The 21,941-nt window shown below is 45.4% G+C and overlaps 1 protein-coding gene across 30 annotated transcripts in view; it reads left to right on the top strand.

The window, feature by feature from the left end:
• CELF2 (CUGBP Elav-like family member 2) overlaps positions 1–21,941 on the top strand; it is a 325,875-nt gene that overhangs the window by 269,402 nt on the left and 34,532 nt on the right. For all 30 annotated transcript variants that reach the window (XM_017507118.2, XM_017507114.2, XM_037730912.1 and 27 more), the window contains one exon: positions 9,772–9,906. In XM_017507118.2, coding sequence (XP_017362607.1) covers positions 9,772–9,906 — 135 coding nt within the window. The remainder of the gene's footprint in view (positions 1–9,771; positions 9,907–21,941) is intronic.

The raw sequence follows: 21,941 nt of genomic DNA, 5'->3' as shown, positions 1-21,941 counted from the left end.
ATACTGGTCTGTCCTTCAGGATATGAGGTTTATAACTAGAGTTTAAAATGCCACATATATATGGATAAAACATTTTCAGTTTCAGGAGAAAATAAAGTAAAACCAAATAGGAAAAATAGACATTTTAGACGACTGGTTACTAAGTAATTGCATCTATAAAATTGAATGAGACATCAGCTATGCTTTCTTTCCCAAAAACTCTTAACCATTTTTCCCTCAAACTAAAAATAACTTCAGGTGTGCTTTATGGTGTTTATAAAAGAAGACCTTTAGTAAATATGGAATTTAGAAGCAGAAAGTGGATTAGGAGCATACCTTTATAAACTGAAGGCTTTTATATCTACTTTTTGTGCCTCCTTGAAGTTGGTTGGTTTTATTTTCCCTCTTAAAACTTCTAATAAAAACTTGTCCATTTCTCACTCAGCTGTGATATTTGTTCAGTGAATTTCTGAAATCTCAGAAACTTGGGGTCTGAGTTTGGGCTAAGAGCTGGGATTTTTCTTAGAAAGGGAATAAGAGAAAGTGTCTTCTCTGCCTTTCGTTTGTTTATAACAACTATCAACTCAAAAGAGCATCATAATAGAAAAACTACAGGTAGTGTTTTGCCTGTTTGTTTTTAGCAAAGCTTCTTTTAAAAAGCATGCAGTTATCATAGCAAGCTAAGGACATGACTATCACTTTGTTACTACATTGCAATTGAAAAAGGGGAAGATGAAAAGGTTAAATGAGTAATGTGACCACAGCACTAGTCAGTGACCTCACAACGAGCAGGATACAGAATTCCCAAATAACACAACTTGATGATGTAGGGACTCTAAGTAGCCCATAGCACAGACGGACAACTGAGGCTTAGATGGGTTAGCAGACTTGTCCTTAGGCACTAAGCTAGTAAGTGGCAGAACCAAGCTTCAGATCCGCTCACTGATGCAAACCCTGAGCTGTAGGCCGCCCCCAGGGTAGCAAACTGTGCTGTCTCAGCCCCTTCAGGTGTGTTTGTGTAAACACAGCTGCAGTGCCTCGTGGTCTCACGACCCCGCACTGTTAGAGAGGAAGCACTTCAGGGATGGTAACAGGAAAGGAAAGCTGCCTCCCTTCATCCTGAAAAACATCTTGAGTTTATCACGAGTTAGTTTTTCTTTGTTAGAGGGGATTTTTTTTTTCTAGGCTAAGGAATTGTTACTACACTGGTTACAGAGGTTCTAAAGCTGCGGCGGAAGTGTCTTTTGATGAACTGGAGGAAACAGCTTCGTTGTCATTCTGATTCTGAGTAAAGCAAGTAGTATAGTCCCTTCCAGAATATCTGGTCTAAGTTTTGAAGGTAACAATAAAATTGTAGAGTGCAAATATCTGCTTAAAACCCTGAAGCAGCTCTCCTTTGATCAATTTGAGATCTGTTCTCTTAGAAGAGTGTCTTGGCGTCTGGCACAAGTGGAGAGGAGGGAAGACACTTGCAAAAACAGTGTATCGGAGGTTTGAGAATCTGGAATTGGAGGTGCTCCCGGAGTTGTAAAGTGTGCTGGCTACATCCACAGAGACCCGCGCAGAACTTGGTTCCTCCCCAAGCTGAGCCTCCAGTAGTCTGCACTGCAGACACTTCCTGCAAATGTGCTAATAGGCCTTATGAGAACGTTCTATAACCACCCATCTGTCACTTTTTAACAGACCTGATTGGCAAGCACTTGTAACAACTGACATCTGTTCATGCTTATTGATATGCAGATTTATGGTAATTGCTATGAACAATAAGACACAAAATTACCTAAGGTGAACATTAAATTAAATTTTCATGCCCTTCTCCTTATAAATAATTTTTTTTAATGTTAAGTTTCAAGTAGGCATATTGTGCATCTGTTTTGTACATAATTTCTTTGTCTTGAGAAGGATTTTTTCCCCAAGTACTGAATGAAAAGTTGAATCCCTGTATTCCCGACTTTATTTGCCATCTTGATAGCCCATTGTTAGAGTTACTAAAACTTATTTAAATGTGTTCCGTGTTCAGTCACCCAGATTATTGCCCCTGGTTCGAGAGGTGCCCATCTGAGCATTAACTTCATGAAGTTAATGTCATTTTGCTTCTCAGAAAGGAACTGTTTAACAAGTGCATGCCCGTGCCTCGTCTTCTACCCTTTCAGGATGAGCGTGTGGGAGAAGTGTGACTTGGGAGTGCACACTGAGGAGGTGCCTGGGAGAAAGGTTGAGATGGGGAAAGGATGGGGCACCCACACACCTCAGAAAAGAGAGACAGAAGGGAACCAGAAAGAAGACTTCCAGAGCAGCAGGAGCTAAGCCCACTGCTAGCTCTGGGGAGGAATAAGCGTAGTTGTAGGAGAAGCCCTGGGCCCCACCCAGGAGCAGGCCTGCGCCTGAAGTCTGTGCCTGAGAAGCCTGGTCTGGCTAAGGAGGGAGAGAGTAAACCTCTGTCCTCACCCAGCTCCCCTAGCTGGTGTCTGCTCATCAGACCAGTGCCTTTCCCCGAAACTGCTTCTCCCCTGTGTCGGAGGGGAAGGCAAGTGAGATGTCCATGTTCCAGGTGATGGTCTGGCTGTGGGTGCATCTCTGGTGGAAGGAGCCGAGATGTCAGCCACTGGGGATGCGCCAGGGAACATCCTGTTGCCAGGGAAGTGCCCGGGAACACTGGGGTCAATAACAGTCTCCACACTCTTCTCACCTCAGGTTATTACTGTGGTGTGACAGTGTGAGATGGTCAGTAGCACCTAGAAGATCACTAGGTGCAGGGATGTTTGTGGGGCAGGTTGGACAGACAATGGATGGGCTGTGGCCTCTGCTTTCTAGGCTCGGTCTTGGTTGGAACGAGATGCCCAGGAGGCAGGGGATGTCCTGGGGGTCTCAAGAGCTGCTCTCTGGGGCTTTTTGGCTCCATTTTCCATTGGGTCCTCCCCCAGTGTCACCTGTGTCCAGGAAGGTAGCTAAGACAGGAGGAGCTCAGGCTCGCCTAGCTGCTTCTGGTGCTGATATGCATGTGCATGCCTGCGTAGGCTTGCCTGCGTGTGCGTGCACGTGTGCGCATTCAGAACAGGAGAAAGCGCTGTCTCCTTCATCCTCTTATGTGTCCTCACTCCTCAGCTCTCCTTTTTTCCTGACGGCCCAAGTCAGCTCCACCTCTGGGTGCTCATGCAGTGGTTTTCTGCTACCCCTTGTATCTCTTTCAGATTGTCTGAATGTGTCAGAAGTTCAACTTTTTATGATCTGTCACCAAAAACGTTTGCACACACATACTTTTTCATAAAATTTCAGAGAGTTTGCAGAGATACTGAATCCTATCAGGGACCTCTGCCTAAGAAGCCCCAAGTTCAGGGGCCTGATGTGGGGTAGATTGAGGCAGTGGCAGACAAGGTTCTGTCTGGTCACTGAGACAGCTAAGGTCAATGGTCTGGGATATCTGGGATTCTGGGGATGGATGCAGAAGGAAATCATGTTAAGAAATTCGGCCAGGCACAGTGGCTCACATCTGTAATTCCAGCACTTTGGGAGGCCGGAGAAGGCAAGGATCTCTTGAGCCCAGGAGTTCCAGACCAGCCTGCGCAACATGGCAAAACCCCTTCTCTACAAAAATAATCTGGGTGTGGTGGTGAGCGCCTGTAGTCCCAGCTACTCGGGAAGCTTAGGTGGGAGGATTGCTTGAGCCTGGGAAGCCATGGCTGCAGTGAGCCATAATTTTACTCCAGCCCTGGTGACACAGCAAGACCTTGTCTCAAAATATATCTATATGTGTTAACTGCCGAACTGATTGAGGGAGCAAAACATGTATATAGTTAGGAAGTAGGTAGTGGTAACTGGTTAACCTAGTTCTTACCTACAAATAAATGAAGACAAGGTCACAAGCTCAGTCCCAGCCCTCTGGCATTCAGGTGGCATGCACGAAATTCGTATTGGCCCCAGTGTTTATGGACCCTGGGCAAGGAGCAGCACTGCGTGTTGAAGCAGCGCTAGGCTGGAATCCACCCCAGCGTCTCCCATCTGTTCGGACTGTGGCAGGGGTGAGCGAGGCCACTCCTGGCAGATATGGGGAGCTGTGGGGTGGAGTTTACTTCTGGGCCCCGGCCACATTGCCTTTTGAAACCCTGTGCTGGATCAACCCTTTCCTTCCTGTTCCTCCCTCCCTACCCCTCCTAAACTTCTCTCAGATGCAAAGTTTAAGGAAGGAAATGGAGACCCACGTACAGTAGGAGAAGGAAGAGGAGGTCAGATAGAGCTCTAGATGGGGACTAAGAGGCCAGAAGGCAGCTCATGGGCAGGGAAGCCTGGCAGGGGGAGGACCCTCTCATTTCAGGGAGTGGCCCTTGGAGAGTGGCTCATGGTATTTTCACCTCTTCATGCCTCAGTTTCCTCTGTTTGTAACATGTACAAGAGTCAGTGCCCACACCACGTGGATGTGTAAGGAACCCTAATAGCAGCACACAGGTAAACGCTGAGGAGCTTGCCTGGCACACGCTTTGTTCTTGCTTGTGTTGTCATCGTTTAAGACGGTATTATTGTACTTACTAGTCTGAGAGCTGCTGTTCTGAGCTTTACTCTGCACTAGGTATTGTTTGAGCTTTCTGTATGTTGGCCCATTTAATCTCTCAGTTCTCAAGAGGTGGGTTCTACTTCAGTCCCACTTCACAGTTGAAAACGCCAAGGTGCAAACAGTTAATGAGCTTGCTCCAGGTAACAGTCTGGCAGTAGGTGAGGCAGAGCCGGCTTTCAGCCCAAGCTGTGTGAGGGCAGGGCCTGCATTCTTCTTGACCAGCCTGTGCTACCTTCGGGAGGTGGTGGTGATTGCTGCTGTTGTCCCTGGTTTCACCATAGACCTTGTGTGTTCCAAGCTAGAGAAACACAGGTCCATGTGAAGAAAGAGATGTCTCTACCAGCCCTACATTGAGAAAAGCAGAAATGTGGACTCAGGGCCAGAAACGGGGGCCCCAGCCCAGAAACATGAGCAGGTAAGCTGCCCTGCCTCACGTCTGGTGTAAAAGTAATTATTTCTTTTTTCTTTAAGAGATGGGGTCTCACTCTGTTGCCCAGGCTGAACTTGAACTCCTGGGCTCAAGCGATCCTCTAGCCTCAGCCTCCTGAGTAGCTAGAACTACAGGTACATGCTACCACACCTGGCTTATGAGCACTTATTTCTGAAAATCAGAGTTGGGAGGGCCTCCTGGGTCAGCACACAGGGACTAGGAGAGGGGCAGGCTGGAAGGGGTGACACCTCCTACAGCTCCTCAGCTGGCCTGTGCTTTCCTATGCTTCTCTACCATCCCCATGGAATCAAAGACTTCAGGAAGGATTTCATTCTGAATCTGGGCCTATTTCAAGAAACTGATGAAATGGCAGGATCTCTTCCCCACTCCCTGGCATCTCCCTGCTCCCATATCCAGAAATCTCCTCGGGTACACAGACTATCATGTTTTCTACTTTATCCTCAGTGTCTTGCAAAGGGTGTAGCCCATCATGGCCACTCATTAACTACTGGGTGGGCGGGTGAGTGGGTGGATGGATGATAGATGAGTGAATAGATGCATGCTGATGGATGAAGAATGGATGGGTGGGTGGGTAGATGGATTGAGTAGATGATGGATGAGGGGTGAATGATGGGTAGATGGGTAGGTAGATGTGTGGTTGATGGAGGATGGGTGGATAATGGGTGGGTAGATGATGGATGGATGCTTGGATCATATATGTCCTGGAGGGGGACCTGCCTGCCCTAGAATGGTGGCTCTGCCTGTCATTAATCAGTGCCAGATCATAGATGGATGTGGGGTAGATGATGAGTGGATGGGCAGATGATGGATAGATGGTGGGAGGATGATGGATAGAGGAGTGGGTGGATGATGGATGGAATGGATGATGGACGAGTGTGTGCTGGGTGGATGATGGGTGGATAGATGGATGTAGGATAGATGATGAGTGGAAGGGTGGATGACGGATGGACGGCGGGTGGATTATGGATAGATAGGTGGGTTGACGATGGATGTGGGATAGATAAGTGGATGGGTGGATGATGGATGAATGGGTGGGAGGATCCATCCCACAATGAGGGATGGATGGGTGTGTTGATGAAGGATGAATGGGTGGGTTGATGATGGATGGATGGGTGGAAGCATGATGGACAGAGTAGAGTGGTTGGATGATAGGTGGGTGGATGGATAGTTGATGGGTGGATGGGTGGGAGGATCCATCACACAATGAGGGATGGATGGGTGTGTTGATGAAGGATGAATGGGTGGGTTGATGATGGATGGATGGGTGGAAGCATGATGGACAGAGTAGAGTGGTTGGATGATAGGTGGGTGGATGGATAGTTGATGGGTGGATGGGTGGGAGGATCCATCACACAATGAGGGATGGATGGGTGTGTGGATGAGAGATGGGTGGCTGTGTGGATGATAAATAGGTGGCAGGATAATGGATGGGTGGGTGGAAAGTTAGGTAGATGGATGGGTAGTTGGGTGGATATGGGGATGGACAGATGGATGGGTGGGTGGGTGTATGATAGAGATATGGATGGATGAGTGTGTGCTGGGTGGATGATGGATGGAAGGATGGATGGGTGGGTGGGTGGACGAGCAAATATGGATCCTACTATTTGACTGGTTCTAACTAACTCTTCTCTGATTTTGTCCCCAAATCCCTCAGATGCTGGGGATAACAGTCTCCTCTCCTTTCCACTCTTCATCTCAACTTCCTTGACCTACAGTTTTTCCTTCCCTTGCAGTCTGGCTGGTGAGCAGTGTTAGCCATGCTCCAGTGTGGTGCCTCAGAAACTCATCCACTCCCCCTGGACTTTCCAGGTGGCAGTAGGGAAAGGCTGAGCAGTATGTCAGGTGCTCTGCTGGGTGGTAAAGTGTGTAGGGGAGAAATGTAGAGGAGGATACACAGGCCCTCAGCCCTGGATCCTAAAGGAGGGGGCGATGGAGAGAACCTGAGTGCTGTCGGCTCAGCTCTAGGACCTTTAGTGAATGTCAGTGGCTGAGATGATGACTAAACATGGGCCCTAGTAAGTGTTTGTACAATGGATTAGTGAATGATTGAGAGAAAACAACCAGTATTTGATGCTGCTGAAAATACCAAAGAACTAATAAAGAATGGGGAAAACGAAAACTTTGGCTGGCTCTATAGATAATACTCTTCAGAGCAATTTACGTAAATGTCATACTGTCTCTTACCCTGTTTGTTCGTCTTACATAGATTTGCTCATCACCTATTGTATACATTAATGTGTGTGTGAGTGTGTGTGTGTGTGTGTGTGTGTGTGTGTGTGTGTGTGTTTACATGGACTTAAAAATGAGTAAGACAAAATCTTTGTCCTCAAGGGAGTTGATACGTAGTTGGGAAGGCAAGAAATACATACAAATAATGTCAACATAGGGTGTGATGAAAGCCATAGAACAGTTACAAACAGATAAATTTTCAGCTAACACAAAAAGTGTGTGTGTTACAGGTAAACCATTTCTCCTTAGGAGTAGGCTATGGGATGGGGCAAAAGGCTCTACCCAGGCCCAGGACGGTCTGCTTCTTGGCTGTGAAGCCTAGGCCAGGTCCTGATGCCTCTGACCCAAGCAGGCCAGCTAAGCCGGGCCATCAACACAGCTCCATCACTGTGGCTTCTACCTGGGAGGGTCAGATATGTCCTGAAGGGGGACCCACTGGCCTGAGCCTAGAATGGTGGCACTGCCTGTCATTACTCGGTGTCAGATGCATATTGGAGGCTTTGATTTCAGGGCTAAGTCCTGTTCTTGTGTGCTCTGCCTTATGTTGGTGGTATGGTCTGGTTATGATTTGTGTTAGTGAAAGCACATATCATGAGAGGCCCCAGAAGACACAGACAGATCTGTATGAACGTGCCTCACTCCTTGCGAGATGTGTCACAGCCTGGTTGCTCCCTCACACGCAAGTCAAACATGCAGGAAGCAGAACCCCTTGCTGGGGCCATGTTCGTCTGCATTGCGGCCAGGCAACTTGCATGCTTCTTCCATTTTCCTAAAGTAAAACTGAAAAATGAGACCAGGGCCTGTCAACACCCACGTTCTCATTAATGTGGCACCATGTGACCCTGGATGAGAGAAAACCAGGGAGCACTTTCTTGCCAGTTGTGTTCACTTGATAAAGCAGGGTTGTCAGAAGTCTGCCCTTTTCTTACAGAAATTCACAGGATTATACAAATACTTCTGTCCCATGTCCAAGCATCCCTGTGAAATAAGTAGGTTTTGAAAAACAGGTGCTTGGCTTTCAACATAAGCCAAAAGGCCTGGATGTCTCCTGGAAGAAGACAGAGTATCACTCTGGACAAAATGAGAATCCACTTAGCAGCCAAGACAGCAGGGACTTTGTTCTGAGTAGAAATGCACCCTGCTTGAGGAGGCCAGGGCAGAAGAGTGCTGTCTAGAGCTCCCAGTAGCCAGGCACTGAGCTGCACCCATCCTGGGGTCTTACACATGTATGTTGCTAGATCATTCTCATCCCTTCAACCGCAACCCCTACACACATTATGGAAGCAGCTGTCAGGGTACTTTCCCTAAAGAAGATGAAAATTGCTCCGTAGATATTAAGTATCTGGACTTAACAGCAGAGAAGAAGGTCGAATTAAGCTGAAGTCTACCGTTTTTCCAGCTTCTTTGTGTAGGGTGAGATCCACTGTTTCATGTTTCTCATATACACAGCCTTCCGGTGAAGTGAATCATGGAAAAACACTTTGATCATTTAGAGAACCTTTAGACTGAGAGATGGAAGTGGGGTAGAGGGAGAAAAAATGCTAACACTCTCCAGTGTAGACACCAGGGTGACGCCTGCCCCCAGAGTGTTGCCCCAAATCTCTCGGCTGATCCCACTCATGTTCATGCAAATTTTCTATTTTTTTTTAAATAATTGTCATGAGTCAAGACATTCTAGTTTAAGTCCCTCTTAAAATGTAAATGCCTTGAAAAGGCAAATACAAATATTTTACAAATAAAACTATTAAGGTAACTGCCATTTCTAGTCAAGCATTCTTATATTTATCAGATATGAAATTTGAGGTCCCTATGGACACATTTTAGGGTTCACATTTAAATCCAGAGAGAAGTTCAGTGGCAGTAACAGGTAGAAAAATAAAAGGTGACATTCACTGAGAACTTACGTTGTGCCATATTACTTGCTTTCATCATCTTATTTAATCTGCACAACAACCCTTTGAGCTAGATTTCAGTTAATGCTGCCACTCAATATCCAGAAAGAGATGGACAGGCTTAGAACCCATATGAGTTCAGCTTCAGCACAAAAGCTTTTAACCAGTAAAATATCCTTTCTTCTGGAATAGCTCATTTTGAGGGACTGAGTTTACCATGAAGTCTTTGCTCCAGCTGTTGCCACATCTCTTCATGTCCTGGCAGCTGTGTCATAGAAGCTGCCAACCCATAAGGCCCTATTCTGGCCAGTCAGCACCGAAATCTCTCGTCTTTTCCACTTGATGACAGCATGGCAAGAAGGCCATGGGATGAGGATACTGGTTAGCACAGGCAGTGCCCTGTGAGGGAGAAGCACAGGCTCTGCTAGGGAGAGATTCAGGTGTCCTTTCTGGGTGTGTAGTCTCTGGGAAGAGCAGTGGCATCAGGGAGAGCTGAAAGAGGGGTAGCTTTGGAGGAGAGGGCTGGAGAGCCCAGCTCCCACCCAGGCAGGTGACCATGCACAGGGCCGTGTGCTTTCATCACCTGTCCTGACAGTTTGATGAGCCCTCTCGTTTGACAACTGCAGATGTGTGAGGCCTGTTGCTAAAGGTAGCTTTCTCTTCCTCCACAGGCATGAATGCTTTACAATTGCAGAACCTGGCGACGCTGGCTGCTGCTGCAGCTGCGGCCCAGACCTCAGCCACCAGCACCAATGCAAACCCTCTCTCTACCACGAGCAGCGCCCTGGGAGCCCTGACAAGTCCCGGTGAGTGAGAGGGGTGCTCTTTCCTTGCAGGGGACGCAGCAGGAGTGGCAGGTTGGTTTCCATGCCTGCAGGTGCAAAGGGTGAGGCCAGACGTGCCCATGATGGAGCCGGGAAGCTACACTGGGCTGCTTTAGTTCATTGGGCTATTTAATTTTTTTAAAGGATCAGAATTCAAATGTGTCCTTTATTTTCCATGGATAAGATGAAAAAAATGAGAGAATCCACTGCGCAAGCCCTTCTCACACATTCACTCTGTTTTAAAAAGGTCCGTATTGTCCATTCAGCACTAGTTGTTACCACTATGAAGAGCCTCTGTCTCTTAGTCTTTCTTTGTCCTGTGTGTAAGAATTCTCTTTTAAATCTCAAAATTCCTGATTCCCATGTTATATTTCACAGCGACTCCATCTGTCACATTTGATGTGAAAATCCGCAGTCCAGCAGGGAACATCTTTGCTCATGTCCGGTCAGATTCTGGGCTGTGTCATTTAAAGTCTTTTTTTCTTCACAAATTTTGTTGCCTTATTCAAAAGCAGACGCCAGTTTCCTTTTCCTACAAGCCAGATATAACTTGGTTGCTTAGATACCGTGATTTGAGGGTTTCTTTTTTTTTTTTTAATTTGAAAAAAGTAGAATGTTTCACTGGCTTTTCTTCTCTCCATTTTCCAGACCTTGATAGATGATCTCACCTCCTTCTCTGTTACGTGAAGGAATTGGCCTGGACAGTCTCCAAGCTTCCTTCTAACTTTCAAAATCCCATGACCCTTTATCAGCTGTGCCCCAAAGATTAGCTAAGTGTTGAAAAAACTTTAATAAAAAATAGCAAATGTGTTTTCAGGAAAACACACATCGAAAGCTATAGCCCACAACAGACTGGCCATTTTAGGGCTTTTGACTTCAGGGAGGCATGAGGCACATTCCTAGAGCTGGCAGTTCTCTAAAAAGCAGTCACCCTTTGTCTCTGCATAAGACATCGTGTATCTAAGACATTTCACCCTGAGGATGGTTTGGAGGGAGAAGTCTGAGAGATGTTGAAGAGAAGGTGGTGTATTTACCCATAATGTGCTGAAATCTCACAGCACGCATATTGAGTTCATTGTGTATAGTGTCTTCAAAAACATCCCCTTACTATATATGGGCCTCATCTTATGTAATGAATACTATTCCTGAAAATTCAACTTTGCCACCCTTAATTTCAAGAAATTAAGTGATAGCTTCAATGCAACACATCAACTTGTTATTTAAATAAATCCTGTAATGATCCCTTTTGAGAAATAAATGTTTTTAACATGATAGATTTCTCCTTTGTAAAAAGTCCTTTTTAAAAAAGAAAATTCAATCCTGCCCAACTTAGATTTCATAAATCAGATTAAAATGTATTTTCTTAAGTAGGATATTTTTTCCTTTGTGATCTCTATGCTTACACCAAAATAGCATGGAGTGTTGTTAATGCATTTTGGTGTATCTTTAGTCCAAAGGAGGCTTGTCAGTTTAAGATGCCAAATGCAGAAGCAGCTATCAGCTTATCAGCATAGATAATATAAATCCAGAATAATATCCAGGAAGTGCTGTGTGGCGTCAGCAGGACAGACGTGCTGCCTACCTTTGGGAGTCCTTCAGTCCACCAGGGTCTTAGACAAAAAAACTAAGCAATCAGTGACAAATCAGTGATAGAATCCCACTGAAAAAGGGGAAAGGGGACTGGAGGAGGTGACCTCTCTCTCAAAAGGTGACCTTTAAGCAGAGACCTGAGTTCCATGATGGAAGCTGTGGCGCCCGTTCAGGCAGAGGACAGAGCCAGTGGGCGGGGAGAGCAGAGTGGGGGTGCCGTGGCAGACAGCATCCGTTCTATCCCACATGGGGAGGAGCGTGAGCTTGTTGCAGCCTTCTTAAAATGTGGGCTACTCAGATGGCCTAGGGCGACAGCCTAGGTGTTGGTCGAAAAGGAATTTTAAACATATGTGACTATTTTCAGTTTTTTCCTGAAACCACAGTGAAAGAGAACGTGTTGTGAGCTGAGCCTTCCTCCCTGCTGGAGTCAAACCCACACCAGGCAGTGTCCTTCCCCTCATTGCTCTGGAAGAGGCTTCCTGCCCTTCAGAACACGCCACTCGCTTAGTGTCACTGAGAGCGATTTTTCTCTTCTCTACTGAGGAATGCTTTGCATAATAACTGAAAGTATTTTATTAGAATCCTGAAGTGTAGCAGCAGCAGTGATTGAAATCTACATTTCAATTATTTTTCTTATTAAGTGTAACTAAAAAATCTGGTGTTTAAGTGAAAGTAAATTATTTGTCTAATTTCCATCAGGGACTTTTTCAAAGTCACAGAAAATGTGGTTTGTAGGATTCATGAATCTCCACTTCATCAAAGCAATTTTCTAGAAAATAAAAAAAGTTGAAAGCCATTCCCAAAGCCATGGCCATTATTTACTTTTTAAATAATAATAAACTGGGTGCAATATTTGAACCATGAACCAGTTCATTCACACCATGAGATGCAGGGAAGCCTCATCCCATCCTTCCTCCACAGGGCCTTGGGTTTACCCTGTTTTAAAAGCATGTCTCTTAAGCTTCAGACAAATTCATCTAGAAGGCAAAGGGACAATTCAATCCCCTAAACTATTAATTTTTTTTAATAATTGTAAATTTATCATTTCAATTTTGCATACCCAGGAAAAGTCTCCCTACAGCATTATTTTAAATGATTTAAAACAGTCTTGACTTTAAAACATGAAAGATTAAGCTTTAATTTTTGTTTAAAAAAATCCCCTTAGGCAATAAATAGGTTCCTTTGTCTCATGGCCTTGAAATAAAAATTAAAATGTTTAAATTGCCCATGGTTAGAATAAGTGTTTCATGCAATTATCAGATGGTAGTGAATAAAATTAGAAATTAAATCATGAAAGAATAAAAATCAGGTAAGTGCATATTACGCCTTTTATGAGTTTCTCACGGGCCTTTTGAAGCCTAATTTAATCATGTTTCTTGTCTTTTATTTTGATATGATAATTTTTCCTTTGTTTACCTCAGTCTTCTATTTAGTTAATTAATTCTTGGGTCATTTTTTTGTTACCCAGTTTTTAACCTGTTTTTGAGGACTGTGTCTCTGTGTAAGAGGCAAGTTGTCTAGAAGTGGTGTAACTAGGTATTAAAGACGATAATGTTTGTCTTACATTCAATTTGCAGATTTCTTGGTTTTGCTGGTACTTTTGAGAGCTGGCAGAGACTGTTACTGTTACTACATGTGAATATTTCTTTCTTGGTCTAAAATATACTACTGTATTCATGTACCATGTTATCACACTGACCTTCTATCTTCTTCTTTTAAAGAAAAAGGATGCTTTAAAATTCTCCAAGTGCTTATGTAAGAGCAGAATTAACCAAATATACATTCCAGGATAATAGATTGGTTCTTACCATGGTACAAGGCATTTGAAAAGGCTAGGAAACATTTTTTCATTCCCACCATTGGCTCTTCAAAGAGTTATCACTTTGAATTCTGGGTAGCATTTTCCCCATCTTCAAGGTGTCCCCGGCCTCCTTGAAGGCTGTGACAAACAGAAAGCTCCAAGGAAATGGTGGCATTTCCTCTTGGAATGTGTGAGGGTAACAGAGATTGGAGAAGTTTGGACATTGTTCAGCCATTCCCTGCTGCCTCTCGTAGTACTGACTGAGGAAAGGTGACTGTTGTTGCACACCTATGTCACCAGAGCAGCTGAATGGCCAAGTGGAAATGCGAATTCACCTTGACATTATGCTGTGGCCTTTACGTTGACAGGAGGCTTTGTCACTGCCATCAATACATGTCTGCACTTGCATCAGAGAAGAAGTTGAATTATGCAAAGAGATGTGATGCATAAGCTGGTTTAACCCACATTTCTGAGACTTCTAGTCGTGCAGGACAAATACATAAAAACGAGTTGGGGCCTGCACTGCCCTCTGCAAGTGGTGACCTGCAGGAGACAGTATCACAGATGAGAAAGGGTCAGGGCAGGAGAGAGGGACAGACAGGCGGACAGAGAGGCCATCTCCCCAAGGCTACTGCAGTGGTCCTACAACCTCAAAGTCTAGAATAAACTTGCCCCACAGACCTGTCCTTACCCCTCCGGTCTCACCCTGTTAAGTGGATCATCCCAGTGGCTAATATCTCAGTTGCTGATCTTTGCAGCTGGCCCCGGGCTCATCTGTGTGCATCATCAGCCCCTCAGTTCTCCCTGTGAAGCATCTTTTCCCTCCCAGGCGACAGGAGCCTGGAAGAGACCCTCATCTTCTCTCCCTTTGTACTGTTGGAACAGCCTCCAAGTCGGCCCCTTACCTCTGTCTTGCACGCTCTTGGCATCTGTGGTCTAGACTGGAGTGAAACAAACTCCAGGTGTGGTGATCAGGGTCCACCTGGACCACATCCACTCTTCCGTCCAGAATCTGGGCAGCACACACTCACCCAGATCAGGTCACCCCTCATACCCCAGCAACACCATCAGCCTTTATGCCATTATTCTTTCAGGCCTCTCTACCTAGAACATCTCCCACCTTTCCTCCCATGAAAATCTGTCACTCATTTATTGCACTGCTGGTTCTTAAGAACAATAATGTTGGTGGGTATGAAAGTGTTTCTAGTGCACATTATAAAAAGTAGAGCTTAGGCTTCTTCTGTAATTTAAACTGGAATAAAAGATTTTTGGTGGTAATTACTAAAAACTGTTTTCAGTAACCTACTACTTTTATGAATCAGTGTATATGCCACCTCTACCATGAAGCCTTCTAGATAGAATTGATCATTTCCACATTGTATTTCTGACATAGTACCTAGCTCATTCTAGACCTGGGTTAGTGCAGACTGTTCCTGAGGAGCTGTTGGGCTCCCTGAGGGTAGGGGCAGAGAGGACTTGAGTGTCAGTGCTGGCCGGGCGTTCTGCAGACACTGCCCCTCTCCTGTGCTGCCAGGGCACGCTCGGCCTCCCTCCACTAACGCTGACCCTGTTGTCTCTGCAGGACGGTCATGTGGGCATGCGCTTTTTGTCCTGCCCTCTAGCCAGTGAGTTCTTTTGAAGTAGGTACTCTGTGTTATTTACTCATAATTCCCCCTTGCATCTGGAACAGCATATCAGACACAGGCCTTCACACGTTTTTTAGTAATTCAGTGGAATAGCAAAGCAAAAATTGTCAAAGACAAATGTTTAAAGGCCATCTGTTCAGTCTAGTACAATGTGCACATCTCTCAGAGGGCAGCTGCATCCCTCAGGGTGACGTTGACAGGGTCAGCACACCCACCCAATCCACGTGTAAGGCGTGGCTCTGCCTGGATCCCTCAAGAACCAAACCCATAATTTGGTTTCACCTTATGGGTGAATACTCAGGTACAACAGGTTTCTGAAGAATGAATCAATACTAAGTTATATCAACACAGTCAAATGAAGCAGTCTTTTTATTACAAGAGTAGCTTATTTTACAAATAGTGACTTTCAGAATGTTCTGATGTCATCATATAGAATAAGTGAGAGTCTGGTATCAAATAAGTGATTTCATTTTCAGAAGAACGACCTCCTCTAATGTGGGCTTCTGAAAGATAATGTAACAGCAGACTGTCCTCAGAAAGTGCCCATTGACTCTGTGTACTGCTAATTCCACATGGCCTTCCGCTGTCCTGCCTACACTGCATACAGAAAGCAAGGTCCTATTTAGCTTTTCAGAGTATTTTTTACTTGTACCACACTTACGCCCTGCATTTTATAAGTGCAGGGGGACCAGTTATTCCTGTGAAAATGGCCTGAGTCTTTCTTCTCCTCTCTTTCTCCTTACACCCATCTTTTGTAGTTGTTTATTCCAAGGAGAAAGGAGGAAATCTCAAAGCAGTCCATTCTCCCTTTCACTAGTGGCTAAGTGTCTCAGTCAGGCAAAGTCAAGCCAGTTGGTAATAAAGGCTGTGCATTTGTGGGTTTCAATCTGTCAAGCATCTTTTTTTTTTTTTTTTTAACCTTTCCTATGGTGCTCACGGTCAAACTTCTTTACACTCCTTTTGCTACAGAAGGAAGAGGGTTGGCATCCTGGTCTTTGCTCATTTCCTGCAAGTTTCAACATTTTACACTGCCTTTCTGAAAGCCCTCTTGTTTGCTCTTGACATTATGGGGCTCACTTTATTTTCATTAATGTTAATGGAGTCAAACATTACATAACATACTCTGTAAATAAAATGACTCTGCAGTGGCTGTTATCTCTTAATAGATTTTTTTTTTCATTCATTCATCAAATATCTATGCATCAATGTGCCTGGGACTGTTCCAGAACTTGAGACACATCAGTAGACAAAGCTGAAGATGATTTCTGCCTACATGTCCTTTCTCTTGTAGCATTAGCTTTCAAGAAAAGTGTCGCTTTACTAAATTCACACCATAGTAAAAATAATTTGAATAGCTTTTAAGTATAAACTATAACTTCTACACTCTTAAAATGTCATAACCAATATTTTGTATGTCTTACATTAAATTTTGTGCATGAGACCGAGAGCAGGAGGGGAAGCTCTTTTCTCATTTGAGCTGTTCCGTCTTTCTGTGTGTTGAGTTCAGCCAAGACTTGGGAGGAGGGCGCCACCTCGGGTAGAACTGCAAGTGGCTGAAGCAGATGGTGAGAAGGTTTAGCGCTCAGCCTTGCTGCCTGGGCTGCTCGGTGGTGTCTCAGCAGAAGCAGGACATGAAAACCAACTTGTCTGAAAGTTCTTAGGCATGTAAGACTTACATTGTTGGGGAAAACAATAGTTGGGAATGGTGTGTCTTCCTAGTAAATGTCCTTTATTTGGCACTGATCATCCTGCTTCTAAAGGAGGAGAGGGCATGCAAACCCCTCCCAACCAGAGAGGTTTTGAGGGCCCTGCGTGTGCAGGACTTGGGTGTGGAATGACCTTCGGCACAGTGAGTGCGTGGACATTCCAGGCAGTGTGTGCAGTGCCCCGACCTGGAGCAGGCTGGAGTCTCTTAATAGTCTGGAACCAGTTTAAAGTTTAATAAAGCCGCACAGCTGTCGGGGTAGATACTTATGGTTCACCACAGAGCCCACACTAGGATTCATGCAAGTAGATTCCACCTGTGCCCTGAGCTCTGCTTGGTGGGTCCCTTCATCTGCGGGGTAGACAGAGCCTCACGTGCATCTTAGGGCTGCCACTCACCAAGCATATTGTTCCTCATTTTGAGTGGGTTTTTTAATATATGCAGTCATCGATTCTAATTCTTCATGTATTTGCTTTTTGGTGTTAGTGGTGCTAGAGTCTAAGTGTTAGAGATTTGTTTTTAAATTTTGCCTTGCACAGTCTCCTGTATTGTGGCAAATCTACATCAGATCCCCTTGTGACATCTGTATGAGTTCAGGCTGTGTTTTCTGTCCAGCACAACCACTTAATGAGATTGCTATTCCCACTAAATGATCTATGATGTTGTGTGATAGAAACATGTTATCACCACTGGCACTGATGTTTCAGTGTTAGGTGGGAAAATCAAAGCTTTATTCTAGTCACAACTTCCCAGAATTGTATACTCTAAGGTCCATTTCTTAAGACTTGAAAGCAATCAGAGGGGAATTTTTAGTTCAGATGTGGTTTCATCCTGAGGACCAGGCACCATCAACTCCATGGCCACATGCAAACATAAGCAAAATACACCAACCTGTACAGCACAGGAGGAAAGCAGCAAGGCAGGTAAGGTACAGGTGTCAGTGACAGGAGCGATTCTGCCCCAAGAAAGTGGGACACGTTTCAATAGAAGAGTTGACACTTAAGCCAAAATGTTCAGGGTACGTAGGGTTTTTAAAAGTAGAAATGGAATGGAAGATATATCAAATATGTCAAATGTGTGAAAATGCAGAAATAGGATTTAATTAGCAAATGGAAGTTGCTCTCATTTTTCACACGCATGGACATAGGGAAAAGGATGCCCACGGGAGACCCTGAAAGCCATGGCTGAGGAGCTAGAACTTTTCCTGTTAGCAGTGAAGAGCCATTTCAGGACTTTGGGCCCAAGAATGACAGTGATTGGACTGAGGCACCCATTGGATATGGGGAGAACAAAAGGGAAGGAGGAAAGATGATGTTGGGTGTGGAGTCTGGGTGGCCAGGGGGGCACTGTTTTCAATTATGAGAGGAGTTGAGGGAAGCTGTCGTACAAGATGATCGGACATGGCACATGCTGAGCTCAGGTGCACATGAACGGACATTCCGTAAAATGTATCCAACAGCGATCAGATGTGTGACCATCAGGCTGACCAGAGCCCTGCACTGGAGAGTGGATTGACACTGACCTGCAGAGGCCAGGTGGGCTGCCCTAAGCTGGGGAGCGGTGAGGTGATTAGGCCAAAATCACCAGCAAGGCAAGGCGGGGACTGGGTGTAGAAAGCCTTGGGGGAATGTCTGTGCTTGTGGGACAGAGGGGCCAAGGGATGGAAAGGGAGCTTTCTGAGGAAACCACAGTGTCAGGGAAGCCAATGGGTACAGGGCTGGAGGGGGTGAAGGCAGAGCTGACTGAAGTTCGATGTGGGGAGTGGGTTCTCCCCCGAGTGGCTGCTTCACAGCAGTGGTAGACAGTTTTGCAAGCAGTTAAAGAGGACAGAATTCTATATGGCATGTTTACGAAATGTGGTGAACATTTATAAAAATCTGTAAATGGGGCCGTTTGTGGTGGTTCACACCTGTAATCCCAGCACTCTGGGAGGCTGAGGCGGGCAGATCCCTTGAGGCCAGGAGTTCGAGAGCAGCCTGGCCAACACAGTGAAACCCTGTCTCTACCAAAAATACACAAATAAGCTGGGCATGGTGGTGCACACCTGTAGGCCCAGCTACTTGGGAGGCTGAGGCAGGAGAATCACTTGAACCTAGGAGGCAGAGGTTGCAGTGAGCCAACTCCAGCCTGGCTGACAAGAGCAAGACTCCATCTCACAAAAACAAAAGAAAATTAAAAATCTATAAATGTACTGGGGGCACTAGGAGGAGAACGTTTTTATGGTTTTAAGATGAGGAAAACAAACATATTTGTAGAACAAGGAGCCAGTACAAAGGGAAACAGGAAGAAGCCAATGAGAGCTAAAAGCTGGACTAGAGTCAAAGGGCAGGCTGGAGGGATGGACTCGGCTCCCAGTGTGTCCCTCTCCTGTGGTGAGGGGGATGCTGCCTGCTGAGTGTCAGGTCACGTGTCTTCTCCCCCAGGAGGACCCCCCACAGCAGCACCCTGGCCTTGCAGCGCCATCTTGACCTGATACTAGTGCACAAGCCAACAGGCATGAACCCAAATCAGGGCTGAGTCAGCAGGTGGTGCAGTCTTAAGGGAGGGAACACCGTAGCCTCTGTCAGGATTGGGGATGCCAAGAATTTAGGACAGAAGGATACTACATCACATGCAGGCCAGGATTGATATATCTGGGGCTAGAAACAAAAAACTCAAAAAGTCAACCTACAGGATGTAATAGAGGATTTCTAATTTTTTTTTTCTAGAGTATGTAGACATCTTGATCAAGAGTCAAGTCACTGGAGCAAGTAATGTTTCATTGATTTTCTCGGTTGTGAAATAGAATTAATTGCTAATATTCACTTTTCTTATAGAAACATTGAGGTTTATACATATACACATATTTATATTTCTATAAATGTATACTGGTGCTTTTTTAAAAAGAAGATATTTAAGTATCTCATGGGAAGAGCATTTCATTATTTTGGAGTGACACAAAATACTGCAACTCTGGAAAACAGACTAGGTTAAAACTAGAATGAGTCTGACAATATTTAACTAGGTTAAAACTAGAATAAGGTCCTATGATATTTATCTGGGTTAAAACTAGAATGAGGTCTGATGATGTTTAACTAGTTTAGAACAAGGTCCTATGATATTTAACTAGGTTGAAACTAGAATAAGGTCTGATGATATTTAACTGGATTAAAACTAGAATAAGGTCCAGTGATAACTTTTCTCTGAATCTCTTGCCTTTGGAAAACAAGTATCTCCTCACCCTTCCTTTAAAAATTAGCACATAAATACAGGGAAAAGACAGTTTCCTCACTCCTTTCTGCTTTTGTGCTCTGCCACTCGAGGGAACAGTAAACTTTCTACCTACCATAAATGCCACTTGAGCTCCTAGAACCAACATCCCCTCCTTAGCAAAGGCAAAATGGTATGACTGGGTTAAACAGAGCCAGATAGCTGTGTCCGGGCAGGATCTCTGCACTGAGGGTCAGGCCTGAGACCCATGGGGAGTCATTCGTTCATATCTTGTGCTCTGCGCGGGGCCTGTGTGGGAGCAGCATTCCTGCTGAGTGCACACCAAGCCCCAGCCAGCCTGCAGCCCCACTGTGACCATCCCGGGCTGCACCAGGTGACCTCTTGCCCCCTGCCACTCTTGGGATCATGTTGGCCAGAGGGAAATCTGCCTCCCAGAAATGATGTTCTCTACCTCTGGCAAGCTGTCCCCCCAAACCCCCAGAGGAAGGCCAGACTTCAGACAGACCATCAGTGACATGGTGACATGGGCCTGCTTTCTTGAGAAGCCTCTGTCCTCACCCTTTCCCTACAGAGGCCCCAGCCTGGTCCCATCATCAAATAGTACAGCTGCTGTTAAGGTGTCCAGCTGCCTCCCTCATGACCCACGTGAGGAAACAGAGGCCTGCAAGGGTCAGTGGTTTGCCCAAGGGAGCACAGGATGTTAGTGACAGGTGAAATGACAGCCCTGCCATACCACGAGACAATCCATATTCTAAGCAGGAACTCCTGGGATCCCAGAACTATATTTCTAGGTTTCTCCAGTTACACATTCTCACCCTTATAAGGAGATTGCCAGTGTTTTTTTTTTTTTTCATTCCTCCATGGCTGTGCATGAAAACAAATATCTGGGGCCAGCTAAAGGGGAAGTATATACTTTTGTTTCAGTGAATCATAAGCAAAATATCACTGGCAGGGAAAAGAGGTTTGATTTTCCCTCTCATTTGTCCCATTCTTAGGAGATCCATGTGTACTGTGTATATGAACGGACTCTTCCAAACTCATGGCCTCACAAGGGACAGGGGAGGATGCTAAAAATGAGACTAGGGACCCTGATTAATGACAACCCATGAAGTACATGTCTTGGACTCACTAGAGAGAGCTCCCACAGGCAATGAACATTAAAGCAAAGAACAGGACAGCGCTTTGGGCGGGAGGAGCATGTGCTGGCCCCTTACCTCCTTGCCTTCCACATGTGCACCACCATGGAACAAAGCCTCCTCGGTCATTCTGAGTCCAGACCCGGCCCTCTAGACTTTTCCTCCTCCAGTCTTCCTGAGAACTAGTAGTGATGACTCTTGACCACACTGCACCAAGCCAGGTGCCACCAGCTTCCTTGGGAAGCGGAAGTGGCAGCAGAAGAGAGGGGCACTGACATCTCTGGGGAAGGTGCCCTCTTCCAGGCGGGAATGTGAGGTCACATCTCACTACTGCAGCGCCCGGCACCACTTTCCAACCCTGCCGCCTTCTCCTCCATCACCACGCCCTCCCTGCCCAAAAGATCTTTGAGGGACTGAATGAAAATAAGAGGTGTGGTTATTGTGGAATAATTAGGCCCCATGGGAGGAGAGGCAGTATTGTGCTAATGCCCCAGGGTTGTGATTAGCTCATGATAGTGCCTGTGTCATGACTTAATTATGCTGCCTCCTCACAAGCTATTCCTGCACAGTTGGAATGCAGCATCCATGCTCTTTGGAGACAAAACAGCCACCTTGGGCTCCATCGTCCTGAGCATGTTTGGTCAATGCAGGCAATTTTCTTTCTGTTCACAATGATTTTATTTCCTAAACCACAAAGCCACTATGCTTTCGCTATCGAATTGTTCTATGGAAAGTGTTTAATGAGTGTACCGAAGGCAAATTCGTGCTGTCTTCTGTTAATACTGTTCTGTTGTAGCTTTAAAAAAAAAAGCATTTTGCTATCCAGGAAGAGTGGGAAGTAGGGTTAATATGAGAACATGAATGCATTTGTTCCTGGAGAGCAAGCTAGTTTCTGGGACAGACTTATGTTACACATGGCCTGCAGATAA

The sequence above is a fragment of the Cebus imitator genome, unplaced genomic scaffold (genome assembly GCF_001604975.1).
Source record: "Cebus imitator isolate Cc_AM_T3 unplaced genomic scaffold, Cebus_imitator-1.0 Scaffold368, whole genome shotgun sequence".
Lineage (NCBI taxonomy): Eukaryota > Metazoa > Chordata > Mammalia > Primates > Cebidae > Cebus > Cebus imitator.
The sequence above is the reverse complement of the archived record's forward strand: the minus strand, read 5'-3'. Positions and strand labels throughout refer to the sequence as shown.